This window comes from Oryza sativa, chromosome 4 (assembly GCF_034140825.1).
Source record: "Oryza sativa Japonica Group chromosome 4, ASM3414082v1".
Taxonomy (NCBI): domain Eukaryota; kingdom Viridiplantae; phylum Streptophyta; class Magnoliopsida; order Poales; family Poaceae; genus Oryza; species Oryza sativa.
The window spans coordinates 24,901,628-24,916,827 of record NC_089038.1 but is presented as its reverse complement, the minus strand read 5'-3'; the positions used below and the strand labels follow the sequence as shown (position 1 = coordinate 24,916,827).

Sequence of the window (15,200 nt, the reverse complement as noted above, 5' to 3'; positions counted from 1 at the left end):
GTTATATTTTCTCTATTTTTTTAAACTTTTTATATAGCATACCTAAAACAAAAGAATGTGTCTCTTAAGGAACGAAAATCGATCTCATTCTTTGCTATCCATGGATGTTAGAATTTCCCGGAAGGCACCGAAGCTGCAGGCTATGGAGAACTGGAAGACGCGAATAATGTTGACGTAAAGATTCTTAAGCACATTTTATTTTTCTACTGAACAGCAGGTCTGCTGCCTGGTCAGTTTGGGTACAAAGTTTGTTGTGCAAGAAACACATGAAAAGTTTAAATAAACCTTGTTTGGATTTTCAACCAATGATAAGGAAATTTTAGTTAGAAAAATGAGTGTTCACACTTCAAACCAGTACGAGTTTATTGCTACTAAAGATGTTGACGTAGCTTCACGTGTGCTCACGATTAGCTAGAGTCTAGAGGAGCAAGCTCACACGCAAAACAAATCGGTGTGAATGACGCCTTTCTCCTTTCTAGATTTTCCTTTTTCATAACATTATTTTTTCTTCTTTGTAGATTCTTTTTTACATTATTGTTGATCCATTCTTTTACATGTTATAAAAGTTTAGTGGTATTCTTATTATTAGCTCCGTGCTCTAGTTCTAGCGAATTAGAGGCTAACCAAACGGTTTTGGCTCTGATTGCTGAAATGCTATAACGTCACTAGTAAAAACTGTGCGCCAAAACCTAGCACATATGAAGCAAACACATTCAGTTTTCCAAAAAAAAAGAGAGCAAATACATTCATGTGATTTATTGCATTGAAACATGGATAGCTCTATAATTACCCGTCAGGTGCAACCCACACAAAACAATTATAGCTATACCTGTAAAAAAAAAGAAAACACATTCTTCCATCTTTTGAATGAACACTTAGGAGTAACTTAGTTAATTCTAACCTCCATTACAAAATCGTTATAATCGGATATCACTGATACCCTTCAACTTTTAACACAATGATTGTTTCGCTTATACTCATAATAAGCCGTAACGACTATTCAACAAACAACTAAATGTAATTCGTAAACAAAATTTTTATATATGTGTTCTTAGCAATTTAAAAAATAAATATCGAAAAATAAAGTAAACAACTTAAGTGCGATTTATAAAATTTGAATCCAATTTAAGCTTTAAAAATTAAATTTTATGTGCGATTTACAAGCTGAATAAATTTTGGGTGCAGTAAGCTAATTTAAACGGGTTCGACGACCGCCCTTCTAGAGTGAAAAGAATGTACGGAGCAGTAAAAGTTTCTGGGCACTGTAGTCGTGCCTCTGACCAAACGGCCCTTCTAGAAGCCGTACAAAGACCAACAAAATCCGCGCAAGACGAGGCCCCCAACCGCAGTCCCAGGTAGACCTGACGAAATCCACCCGATTTCCCCCAATTTCCTCCCCTTTTCTATTGCAAACATCACAAACCCCTGTACTACTTCGCATCGCACCAGACGATGATTCCGGTCCACGCGACACAGCGCCCTCAATGGCCTCAAAACCGTAACACCACCACTAAAAAATCCAAGTAAAACGCGGCCATTCAAAAATTTTCTCAACCACACCGTGACCGTGCGCTTCTCGCCTTTCGCCTTCGCCTCCAAGGAAGCCGGCGGCCGCATAAAATCCCCTCGAATCAAACCGCAAATAATCCCCCCCAATATCTCACGCTCCCCCCTCCCCTGCTTTCCCTCGCGCACCGACCCCACTCGGATCCTCTCCTCCCCTCCTCACTGCCTCTCTCCCGTCCACGAGCGGTTGGTCGATCGATCGATCGATCGGCGCGGTCCTTCGCCAGCCATGGCGGCGGCGGCGATGGCGCCCTCGCCTCCGGAGCCGGCGTTGCCGCGGGAGCTCAGCCTGGGGGACCTCAGGGCGGTGTCCATGCTCGGCCGGGGCGCCAAGGGCGTCGTGTTCCACGTCGTGCCCGCGGCGGCGGGGGAGGAGGAGGCCTCCATGGCGCTCAAGGCGGTCTCGCGGGAGGCGGCGCGGCACAAGAAGAACGGGAGCGGCGGCGAGGACGGGCACCGGCGGATCTGGTTCGAGCGGGACGTGCTCATGTCGCTGCGACACCCGCTGCTCCCCTCCCTCCGCGGCGTCCTCGCCACCGACGCCGTCGTCGGGTTCGCCATCGACCGCTGCGGCGGCGGAGACCTCAACTCGCTCCGGCGCCGCCAGACCGAGAAGATGTTCTCCGACTCCGTCATCCGGTACGCTTCTCGCATCCCCCCCGTTTGGCCATCGCCGCTTCTCCGCCACCCACCCGCGCACGAATGGGTTAACTAACCACCTCGCCGTTGTTGATTGTTGCTTCTGATTGCAGCTTCTACGCCGCGGAGTTGGTGCTGGCGCTCGACTATCTGCACAGCCTCGGCATCGTGTACCGCGACCTCAAGCCGGAGAACGTCCTGATACAGGACAGCGGCCACATCATGCTCGTCGACTTCGACCTCTCCACGAGGCTCCCGACGCCGCCGCCGCCACCGGAGGAGCAGGACGCAACGATTGCTGATTCCATGCCGGAGCCTCCGCCCAGTTCACCGTCCCCGAACCGCGCGAAGGGCAAGAGGCAACCGGGGGCGGCCTCGTGCTTCCCGTTCTGTTCGGTCGGCGCCACGAAGCCGGCCGCGTCGGCGGACTCGCCGTCGCCAACGTCCACCTCGCGCACGGCCTCGGCGTCGTCCTCGTCCTCATCCTCGACGGCCACCACCGCGTCGTCCTCCACCGCCGCTGGCGTGCGGTCGCCAGCGAAGTCGAACTCGTTCGTGGGCACGGAGGACTACGTGGCGCCGGAGATCATCGCCGGCAGCGGGCACGACTTCTCCGTGGACTGGTGGGGCCTGGGCGTGGTGCTCTACGAGATGCTCTACGGCCGCACGCCGTTCCGGGGGCTGAACAGGAAGGAGACGTTCTACCGCGTCCTCTCCAAGCAGCCGGAGCTCGTCGGCGAGAAGACGCCGCTGCGCGACCTCATCGCCCGCCTCCTGGAGAAGGACCCCGAGAAGCGCATCGGCGCGCGCGGGATCAAGGCGCACCCGTTCTTCAACGGCGTCGACTGGGACCGCATCCTCCGCGTGGCGCGCCCGCCGTTCATCCCGCCCCCGCCGGAGGACGAGGACGAGGCCGGCGAGGTGCTCGACGTCGAGAAGGTCGTCAACGAGGTGTTCGCGGCCAATGACGGCGGGGCCGCAGCGGGTGTGGTGGAGAAGCCTTCGCCGGAGGCAGGTGGAACTCTGGCCGTCGGCGATGGCGAGCAGAGGAGAGATCCGTCCAAAGAAGGCGATTTCTCCGTATTTTTCTGAGCGTATTTATTGAGTTCTTTTTTAGCGTTCTCTCTCTTAAAAATGGAAAATTACATAGCTATTTTGGTTTTTTCTATGGACTAGAATTATTATGGGGGTCTCTATTAGTAATAGACATAATTAAGACAAAGTACGGCGCGGTGGAGTACATAAATCGACTTTGCTCTTGTGTTTAATGGAGTACAGTCTGTATAGTATTTTTCCCCTTTCCCTTTTATTTTCTTCTTTGTTGGATACATTTCCCCGTGCAACGATGCAAGCTAGGGGATTACTGAAGAGTGTACATAAGGAATGATGAACAGCAAAATTGGCCTAATGTTGTGTCCATCCATGTGTTCCATTTCGCTTTGGGTAGCCATTGATGTTAATACCTGTTACTTCCTTTCAGTGGGAGTAATAGAAATGGTCACGGTTTTGTACATTTTTCTGCAACATTCTCTCAAAGTAGTAAATGCTTTGAAGTGCCCTTGCGCCATCAATGAGGTACCTATGCAAACAGAAAACATAATCCATGGCTGGAAATGAGGTACTGGGGTCGCTTGATTGATGGTTAACTTTGTTAAACCCAGATAAGGTGTGACTTACTGACTTGTCACAAGAAGTATGGATAGCCACCCTTACACAAGCTTAAGAGAAAAAGAAAAGGTGTATTTAACACGTGGGTCACATGAAAAATATGGTTAGCCATACGTTAACTCAAACAACTGATTAAGAAAGTGTACCATGTCTAAAGTTTGGTTTGGCAAGTTAAGGCTTATACTCACTATCTTTAAAAGGTCAAGGTTTATACCGTTCTATATCGACGTGGTTCTGGCAAAAAAAAAGGTTTATATAAACTCTTTTTTACTCCTGCAAAATGCACCGTAGTAAAATCCCTCTGGGACACCATAGCTGTGCTCCATGTGGCTGACAAATGCGTTTGAGCTGCCCACGCAGTGAAAGTTTTCCGGGACTCAGGGAGGGTGCCCACTTGGCCAACCACCGTCCCTCTCTCCATTGGCACGCCGAGAGAGGAGCCCTCGGATTCACTCATCAGCACCCACTCCACTGGTCGCTGCTCCAGTACCAAATGCGTGATGGTACCAAGCTTGAATGCATTCTCAATTTCTCATCAGGCTTCCATAAACTGACATCGTACTGGGGATCCCAAGTGTTTTGGGGCAGTAGTAAAGTGGTGACTGCGCGGCCGCACATGCGCGGATGCCCGCGCGGTTGGTGGCGTCGTAAATTTTGGCTCCTCCACCACCGTTCGCTCGATCACCGCCTGCGCTGCAGCTTCCGCGCGTGAAACATCGCCCGGCCACCGGGGCGGCGTGAGCGGCTGAAATGGGGATCGACCTGCTACACAATGCAGCTTGTCCGAGATTGACGGGGTTAGTTGTTCGCTTGTGTGTGTGTGTGTGTGTGGGGGGGGGGGGGGGGGTTAGCAGCGTTAGCATCTGTGGAAGTTGTTGGTGCCTTTGGTGTGGTGGTGGCCTGGTAGGGTGGTGGAGATCGATGTGGAATCGAATACGTACTCGGTTCCGACGCCACCAACTATTCTTTCTTTGCCCGCAGCACCGATTCCAATGGCGTTTTTGGATTGGATTGGATGCATCCGCCTGCGTGTGGACGAGATTACCGTGCCATGTTTGCTTTTGTCGTTCTCGTGTCGTGTGTGCTACCTGAATTGCCGGGGCCGATTTATTCGCTGTTTTGAGCCCGGGGATGCGGGGAACGTACGTGCGTGCGTGCTTTAGCTCCAAATCATCTATAGTTAATATAATAGTTAATTCATACAATAGTTGCTTACTATACTATTAATATTTAGTCCCACTTGTCATACACACATTATATTTTGGAGCCCGTGCTGCAGCTGGCTACAGTTCTGTAGCCCACTGCTCTTCTCTCTCTTCCTTTATCTTTTTAAAATATGTTTATAGCTGGCTTATATAGCCTGCTATTGTACCTGCTCTTATTACGGATTACGGTGATGCTTATGCTGTGATCCGCGGGCAATACTGAAAAGAGTGCACGGCAACATCCGGCTATATATCCTCTTGTGGGAGGGGCGACGGCCAAGCCTCCGGGCAAATCCTTGCGTGTAGGCCCGGTCTTCACCTGGTAATTGCTGTGGATTATTATTTTTTTGTTGTGTTACAACTTACAAGCATGTGATCTTGTGCGAAAGTTGATGATTTTGCCACAGAAGCTTACCACATTGCTTGTATTACTGCTCTAGGACAATGACACATTGTTTCTTTTGGGTAAATGTTACATGGACCATGATGTCAAATAATAATTGGACCTCAATTTACGCATATGTGGTTCAGAAATGAAAATAATCTGGAATTTCCTAGCCAGATCACCTGCTGTTTATTTTTTTATTTCTACCATTATTTATTCTGATATAGTAATGTCTGTAAATGGAAACGGAAATAGTGGAGAGTTTATTCTATTTCCGTGATATACTGTTTTCACCCAAATATTCGAAAAAAAGGCTATATCAATACGCATAATAATGAAATGAACATTAAGTTTAATCCTTGTATATTGTCAGTGTTGATGCTAGAACATTGTCATGAAGTACTTAAATTATTATACTTTTTTACTTTGAATCATCTCTGATAGTTACATATATTGATACAAATTTATAATACCATAACGAGACTATTTGACTGACAATATTATGGTTTAGCATATCTGGTGTTCGGTTCCAATAGTACAACTATCACGGGAGTGGATTCTAATCCCTCGAGGGGATATCCCCTAATATACCTTTTTCTTTCAAATTCGATGCAAATAGTTGTGAAAAAATCTAAAAAAAAATTGACAATATAGAGTATAATGATACCTACTAGTCCACCAAAATTCATGTTCAAATTCGATCTACACATCGAGAAACAAAAAAAGACAAATTTAGATATAAACAGTACGCTAATATTCATACGCTGAATTTGTCTTTTTTATATCTCGACGTGTGAGTTGAGTTTGGACTTAAGATTTTGTGAAGTTGTATATATGTGTTGTATGAATGTTGTCAAATTTTTCCAGAATTTTTCATAACCGTTTAGATAGTTTTTGAGCAAACGAGGGAACATCCCCTCGAGGGATTAGAATAGTTTTCCAACTATCACTTCCTTTTATTACTCTACACCGGTTCCGGTTCTAAGTACTCTATAAGTAGAGGATCACATCCAAATTTCCATTCCATCTTCCAAGGGAAAAAATACATCCTATCCAGCGGCGGACCCAGAAAAATTACAGTGGGTGTATCCATTCTAACGATCGCTCCACTATATATATTTTTTAAAAGAAAACATCTAATTCTGATGGAAGAATTTTGGCCCCATTGTTTCTCTTCATTTAGTCCTTTCCTCTTCCCTGATTTGATTTCTTTACGATTACAAGATCTCCAGACAAACCATGATAATTTTCTGATAAGATTCTATTTTTATATCCTTTGATTGCATACTACGTCTAGTGTTTTTTCAAAAAAAATTGCATATGCCAGTGCCAACCTGGCACACCCCGTAGGTCCGCCCCTGATCCTATCTGATATGATATATAAAAATCAGAACTTATTTTTTGAGCGAATAGAATGATACTCTTACTAGGCTACTATGGCTCATGGACTATACGGAGGGAGTACCAGCAAGCATAGTACACTGCACGGTTGTTTCTTCAATCCTTTAAGCAGCAGGACATGCATGTAAGCCCATCACACTGTTGCAGAGTCGCAATGCTGCAAGCCTGCAACGGAGACGGGCCTACAACTCCACGCGACGTAGTACCACGAACGGTATCCACCAAACACCGGACGGATCGATCTCTCTACTCCGGTACTACTCCCTGGTCCCTACCAACGTTCGCAACAGACGTTTCGTCGGTTCGCATCGCGCACGGCGGCCGGTGAATCTAATGGGCTCGTTTTCGTCGGCTACTCGACTCCGTCCCCGTGACAGAAAAATTCCCCTACTCCACTCCGTGACATCCGCGTGAAAGCCATCGCGCGACGGGCCGACGGCCGGCCGGCCGGCCGATGTGTTGTCACCTGCCGCGCGCGCCATCTCTAGCGGCGCACGCTCCAAGCACCGATCGTGACTTTGTGAGCCTCCCAAGAAAAAAAGAACGTACAAGGTCGTGTGTGAGCTTAATTTCGTCCCGTTGTTTTTGCGCGCGGGCGTGGGGGACCGGCCGACCCGACCCGAGCGGCGGGCGGCGGTTCTTTCCTCCTCGGGAAGTAGTAGTACCTTTTTTTTTTTTTAATGTCCGGGTGGGTATAAAGGTTGTGTTTAGTTCAGCGTAAAGTTTAAATTTGGATTAAAATTAGAGATGATGTGACTGAAAAGTCATGTGTGTATGGCAGGTTGATATAATAAAAAGACTTAAGCTTGGATCCAAACTTTAGATCTAAACACAGCCAAATTTAAAACAGCGTATCACGAAATCAATGATTCAGACAGGATGCTAATCATCCCACACGTAGTAGTCACGTACGTACTCCTACTGGTAAAGACTGACCAATATGATTTGTTGCTGAAAGTTCAACCGCTAGCTATAGGTGGGGAGGGAAACGGCAAACCAGAAAACGAGTGCGTGCAGTTTCCCTGATACTGTAACTAGCACAATCGTCACGTGAACTCGAAATCCTATTTTCTCGTCATTCTTTGAACCATTCAACACCTGAAGAACCGAAGAATAACTAATCAATCATCTCTACCAGCAGCATGAGTTTGTTTTTTCTTGTTCGCCTAGGAGAAGTAATTTCCTTGCACTGCGCGCAAGCTTGTTAATTGCTTGGTGGCCAAGGCGATAGAGGGAGATCAAACCTACAAGTCCATGATGTATGCGGAAGTGTTCCTTCATGGAATATTCGGGATAGAAAATTTTATTAACGCAGGTCAAACTACGGTTACGCGAATTGAATAGCGCCGCAACTTCTAGAAGGGTAGGCAATATAACTACTGATCCAGTACAGCATGTCGTACGTACTGACGATAGCAACTGACCAAATTAACCGTATATGAAGGTACTCTCCGTATAAATTAACCGTATCTAGAGTATATAGCATTTCGTATATATACAACGGTAGAAATTGATTGTGCCTAAGTATATAACTGTAGCTGTACGATAACTGCACATGTTTTGAAAAAAAAAAGTAAAATAAAAGAGTGTATGGGAATCTGTCTATGATAGCCCAAGCTCCAATAGCGAGTAGCAGATAAATCCTTTTAGTTGATTCGGCCAGGGAATAGATGTACAGACGCAAGTTATGGTCGCGTGAGACAAAGAGAGGCAAGCAGTTTATACATGTCCGAGTCCACTCAAAACGTAATATCCTATTCATGTTATGTTTTTCTCTCGATCTCCTTTTATGACTCTCTTACAGGGTATGAAACTTTTTCTCGCTAGAGCTATTGAAGTTCGATCCCCTCATCTGTCGCCTTGGTCATGCCCTTATAGTTGACTTCGCTGGGAATACCGTAGTGTTCGTCACTTACAAATGGGACACCCGAAGAAATTAGACCTGTGAAGTCTTATCACATGCTTACAAATAGTGCCCGCAATGAATCTCTCTAGCTCCCACCTGAGCTCCCTTGGTGGAGCTAGCATTGAGTGTGACAGGGTCGTCCCGGGCACCTCCTCCTCATGTCGATGCGTGGCCTAGCTAGGGTAGGTGACTAGGACGCTGGTGACGCTTGGTGGATTCACTTGCCTGCTACAGTGTGCTGGACGCACCGTGTCTTCTCGGGCCCGGCCAAGCGACGTGACAATCAATCCCATTTCTTGACAGCCCATGCCCCGGTAATTCAGGAGTGTTGATGGCTTGTTTCACGGGCATTATGCGTAGTCTTGTCATCCACCCCACGTATAGCTGCCGGATTCGTATCCTTTGCATTAAATACGAGATCAACCGTGCGACGTGAGGGAATGACGGTTCAAGTCTAATTGCAATTATGGTATGCCAGAGGCCCTGAGCAGTCAACAGAAGACCGAGCTTGGGGCCTTTTTTGGGCTTACACCCGATCTTAGGGCGCAGCCTACAAAATTAAGAGACTGAACTCTTAGTCCCGCTTGTGACTAGCGGGATGCAGCCCCACGTGGCCTGTTTTGGAGATCTTTAGAGCCCTGAGCAGTTGGAGGTGGGAACCCGGGCTCCCACTTCTCCAATAGTATCCTACCCACACAACCTTTAAATGCATTTTTATGCACAACGAACTAGCAAATATCACCGAAAATTAAAAGGAAAACTTGTGTACGTACTTCTAATAGTATTAAACACCTATGTGTGAAGTCCCATGTTCAAATTCAACTACAGAAATAGCAAAACGAAAAATCCGATGAAATTATGCCCTTACGAATTGAATGACATATTTTTATGTTTTTATGGCTAAAAAAATACTCCATAATGAATATTGAATTGCAGATTATTACTTTAATCATCCGGTGGCTTCGCATCTGGGCTATCCTCCATAAACCGGGTCTTCGGGATACTATTGTAGTGGTATCGCGATGTTGGACCAGGTGGCACAAGAGTTTTTTTTTTACTCAAGAGTATGGTTGGCGATCTAGTCTACGGATTGATAGCCACTAATATTTCTGTTTTGTCATAGGGGTCTTCGTAGGTCTTTCTTTGTGTGTGGCTATATGCATCTTATGCAGAGGCCGGGAGCGGGCTTAATTGAAATGTATTATCTTGGTGTATTTGACTGAGTTTTAATAAAGTTTCCATAATAAAAAAAAATGAAGACAAAACTTTTGACATACGTATAATGCGAAATCTTTTGCCTCTTACTATGGCCCTGTTTAGATCCACTGGCAAAAATTTTCACTCTGTCACATTGAATGTTTAAACACATGCATGAAGTATTAAATATAAACGAAAAAATAACTAATTACATAGATTACGTGTAAATTGTGAGACGAATCTTTTAAGTCTAATTGCTCCATAATTTGATAATATGATGTTACAATAAATATTTGCTAATGATGGATTAATTAGGCTTAATAAATTCGTCTCGTAGTTTACAGGCGAAATCTGTAATTTGTTTTGTTATTAGTCCACGTTTAATACTTTAAATATATATCCGTATATCTAATGTGACACGCTAAAACTTTATACCAATAGATAAACACCCCCGCTGTGCCTCTATGACCGGCCGAATATTATAGTTTTGCCTCCTGAAAATGCTTTCTTTCTCTCTCTTTTGGCGCGTACGTGTGCAAAAACGCTGGATCGATCATGGCTGCCTGGCTGGGGACGACGGGATCGACGTCATCGCGTGTGTCACATACACCGCCCTGTCGGCCTGCCCACACCGCACGTCTCTCCATCGATATATATCGAAAAAGCCGTGTCTAATAAGTCAACAAAGGACGCATACGGGAGCGTTTGTATGTAGAGTTGTGGTGTCACGTTCGGCATTTGCACTTAGTACGTGTCTAAAGCCTGCGCTAAAATGCACGAGCTTTCTTTGCTTTCTTTTGAACTTTTGTTGCATTATATTTCAACGAAGTTACGAGTACCTTGGTTTCTTTGTCCTAGCTACTCGTAGTACGTTGTAAAGATAATTAGCATAGTCTCTATTTGGAGTACGTTTTTGGACCATTACTACGCTGAATGCCTGCACAAATTTCTCGCAATTTGACAAGAGTACTCTGTCGTCAATTCACCGTTAGGATTTGGAGGGCCACACATCCTTGTCGCCCTCAGCCTAGATTCTGCCCATACACAAACAAGCAAACTGTTTAAGGTCGATATCTTGATGTGATCTGACTCTGACGCTGACGCTGACCCAATTTCACACGAAGACCAACCTAGCTCAAATCAACGGCAAGGTTGTGTTTAGATTTAAAGTTTGGATCTAAACTTCAGTCCTTTTCTATCACATCAATCTGTCATACACATACAATTTTTCAGTCATATCATCTTTAATTTCAATTAAAATTCAAACTTTGCACTGAACTAAATACAGTCCAAGTTGGTTCACAGCTGCACATAAAATCAAATCCCCCTTTTTAAAACAAGGGGAAAATTCGGGCGTGCCTTTCACACTCGCGTTTTCTAGCTACTCGTTGGCTACCGCAGCATAAAACGTTTCGTTGGCCTAAACCTCGTGTCGGTTTCTATTTTGCGAGCATAATAATTCTGTCAATTTGTATTCAAATTCGGGGAGATAGCTACTTTAAACTTGTAAGCCTCCTTAAGAAAGGGAGAAGTTTTATAGGATTTGAGCTAGATCACGTGAAAATCATATAAAATTTCACTGTTCAAAAGGAGCGGCTATAGTGATAACTTGCGTAAGATCAGCAATAGAGCCACCTGAACCTGCCTGGGCTCCGCCGCTGCCTTTTCCTCTATCGATAGCCGTTGACACATAAAAATTAGTCTATTATCGAAAAACGCTATTAGTTACCCAGGCCATTTGCTTCCCCGTTGGCTAGGTTGATGTCTCCCGTGGCCCTTTTGCTTACCTAGCAGAGATATAAACAACTGCAGTAAAAATGTCTAATCTAGTATAGAATAACAGAGTTGAACTGAGTTTTATATCAGCAATTCAGCATTGTTCGGGAGAAGATGTAGCTCCAAGCTTCAAATTTTCTAGATGAGGGAGGAATATAAGCTAGTCAAACCCTGACAGGGCATGCTCTTGACATTTCTAAGCCTGTGCAAATTTGCAATCAGCTGAGCTGTGCTGTACTCCGCAGGGGAAACCAAATGATTTGGTTCGCTTACATATCAAACATAAAAATGGGTCGCTTACATATCAAACATAAAAATGGATAAGTTCACTTGAGGTCCCTTAACTTGACATTAAGTTCGATTTTCGTCCTTAAACCGCAATACCAGATACAACGGATCTCTCAACTATCAAAACTGGTTCAATATACTCTCCCCTCCTATAAAAACCAATTTAATATCAGATGTGACACATCTACTATGAATCTAGACATGCATATGTCCAGATTTGTATTTTAGGGATAGATGGAGTAGGTCCCAAGATGGTTTGGACAGCGGTTTCAGTTGACATGGCATTTGCATGATTAATTTGACTTGGTCTTTATCTGACGTGGTATTAACGTTGCACATGAAATAAAATTTAACAATTTAAAAATTAAAACAAATTGTATGGACTCATATGTTAGTTGACCAATAAGATTAAAAAATAGTGAGAGCCACATGCCAATGGGCCCTAATTCTCCACCTCATCCTCTCTTCTTCTTTATATTCTCCCCTCTTGAAGAGGGCATCTTCCCTTCCGGAGGAGAGGATATAGATAAGAGAGAGGATCAGGTGGAGGACGTGAGGCTCACTGGCATCCCACTATTTTTAATTAAATTTACTGACTGTTATATGGACCCGTATATTTTGTTTTAATTTTTAAATTGTTAAATTTTGATTCATGTGCCACGTCAGATGAAGACCGAGTCAAATTAACCACATAGGCGTTTACGTCAGCTGAAACTACCGGCTAAACCGTTTTGGGACTTATATTACATCGGTTTTGATAGTTGAGGGACCCATTGTATATGGTATTGCGGGACAAGAATGAAAGTCGAACTCGCTTTCATATTAAGGGATCTAAAGTGAACTTATTCCTATCCTTTGCGATCCATATATGGATGGGCTTCAGGATTGCATCATAGCCGAGGTTAACTGGGCAAACATTTGGAAGAGGCCCACGAGGTCTCACCGAACAGCAGAAAGGATCAAAAGAAGCATCATTTTTCCTTTTTAGAGAACGATACTTCTACCTAGCCTCTATATCCAACTGGATATATGTAGCCATTTAAATTGAGAAATATCAAAAGAAGCATCATGCGATTGAGTTTTAAGCAGCAAATATATAGCTCCAAAGTTCCTCTCCAAAAACAAACATCATTAAGTACTGTCTAAAAGGGCAAACAGTAGAAATTTCTTTCTCTGCAAAGAATATCAGAACAGCAGAAAACATCAGAACAATGTTGGCAACCACCTACTAATGCTTTTTGGAGACAAGACAATTTATACAAGAGAAAATCCAACAAATGCAAGTAGTCGTAGATATACCGTTGCCACTCAAATTGCTTTCTGATATTTCTTCAGAATATGCAATAAACTCAACAGCCAGTCATTTAGGAGTACTGAAGTCCAGATCGTTCAATATACAGCATGGAATTTAGGACCCGAGCTCAAAGGCAAAAAGGATATACAAGGTCATTGCAGAAATGCAGACTATGATTTTCTGATCCTGTCCTGATTTTAGTTCACTCATGAATAGAGTGGAATATGTTCTGAGCATGCCAATAATAAAGCAATAATTCGGTTTCAAAAAGAAAAAAAAGGAGTAAGCAACAATTGGAGGCAACTATTCTAACATCAATACATCATCCATAACTTTATGTAATTTGTCACAACTCACAAATGCATAACCAACTATCCAAATGTAATTTACAAAACAAGCTTGCAAAAGTGGCAGCAGCAATATGAGGATATTTGTTAAGCTAAAGCAAGCTATTGCCTGTACAAAAAACGATCCATTAATCGAGCTGTATATATTCATACGCAGCAGTTAAGGATATGATAAAATAACAAGAGAAACTATCACAAGGCGGGTTAATTGGAAGACAGCATCTTGCTATCCACTTTTTTTTTTTAAGAAAAGGGGCAAATCTTGCTATCCAATATCAAGAGATACTTCTAGCACATAGAACAAAAACTAAACTCCCAAGAAATATATCAATCAGTGATTATATCCCTATAAAACAAGAACAAAGAGGCAACCTGTACCGGCTCATACGCATAAACAAAAAGTGAGATCTGGATGCAGAGGCTTATCGATCGATTCCTGCGTTGTATATTATCAAGAATCAGCACGGGCATCGATCGGAGCAGCACAAGGCAGGGAAGAGATCGATAAACCACTGCGCCCAGGCATCACCCAAACAAATCTATAAAGATCGATGAAGAGAGAGAGAAAAAAAAAGGCAGATGCAATACTGACCCACTGACAGATATGGACTGAGAGCAACAGAAACAGCAATGAAAACAAATAAATATACTACCCTATACAAGATTATGTGCTTGCCTACTGAGAAAGAAGTGAGAGATCTGGAATTCTGGATCTAACTAATGCACAAGGTTGCTTGTGATGGTGGCAAACCATAGCAACAACAAAGCAAGGAGAGGAGACGATTAGGAATCTTGTGTGTGTTCTTTGCAAAAGGGAGTGTGGTCTACAACACAAAACACTTGGTTCTCTCTGTCTCTTTACTCCCTTGATCTCTCTATAAGAGGAGAAGTTTCTTGGCCACTAGGAAGTGGAGAGGATAGCTCTGACATTTCGGTAAGCTGGTGGCTGGACACACAGTGGGGAGGTAAAGATGAGCTGAGCTCAGCTAGGCAACAGCATGTGTTGCTAGTGGCCACTAGCCATCTATCCCTGTCTACTGTTGTTAAAGAGAAAAGAGGGAGACAGTTCCATGTCTACCATTTGCTCAATGTTGGCAACAACCTGATGTGTAATGTAATCTGAAGGTTACCTTGGCATGATTGATCAGTTGATCTAAAGTGATAAGAAAATGTTTAGCCAATTATGGCATGAAAATATCAGTTGCCATACAGTATACTACTCAGTGATGGTACAAGTTACTGATTATAGATGATATTCGTTGAGCAAAGCAGACATAGGTCGATGAGCCACATGAGCCCATATCAACCTGAGACAGGATAAACTTATCGTGAGTTTAACAAAGTTTGGATCAGGTCAGGATAATATGCGTTGCGCAAGAGAAGAATAAAAATGTTTGCTTACACTTTGCCCAAGGTTGGTACTAATACTATACAAATTACATGTTGCACCATTTCAAAAATAATAATAATAAAAAGCTGTTGCACCTGTAGTTGCTAACAATGAAATGAACTCTTGGCACAGCAGGTC

The 15,200-nt window shown here is 44.0% G+C and overlaps 1 protein-coding gene across 1 annotated transcript; it reads left to right on the top strand.

The window, feature by feature from the left end:
- The first annotated feature begins 1,689 nt into the window (after positions 1–1,689).
- On the top strand, positions 1,690–3,624 carry LOC4336231 (serine/threonine-protein kinase OXI1). Its single transcript, XM_015778100.3, has 2 exons — positions 1,690–2,205; positions 2,319–3,624. The coding sequence occupies exons 1-2, from the start codon at positions 1,796–1,798 to the stop codon at positions 3,295–3,297; spliced, it is 1,389 nt and encodes a 462-aa protein (XP_015633586.1). The 5' UTR covers positions 1,690–1,795; the 3' UTR covers positions 3,298–3,624.
- The last annotated feature ends 11,576 nt before the right edge of the window (positions 3,625–15,200 follow it).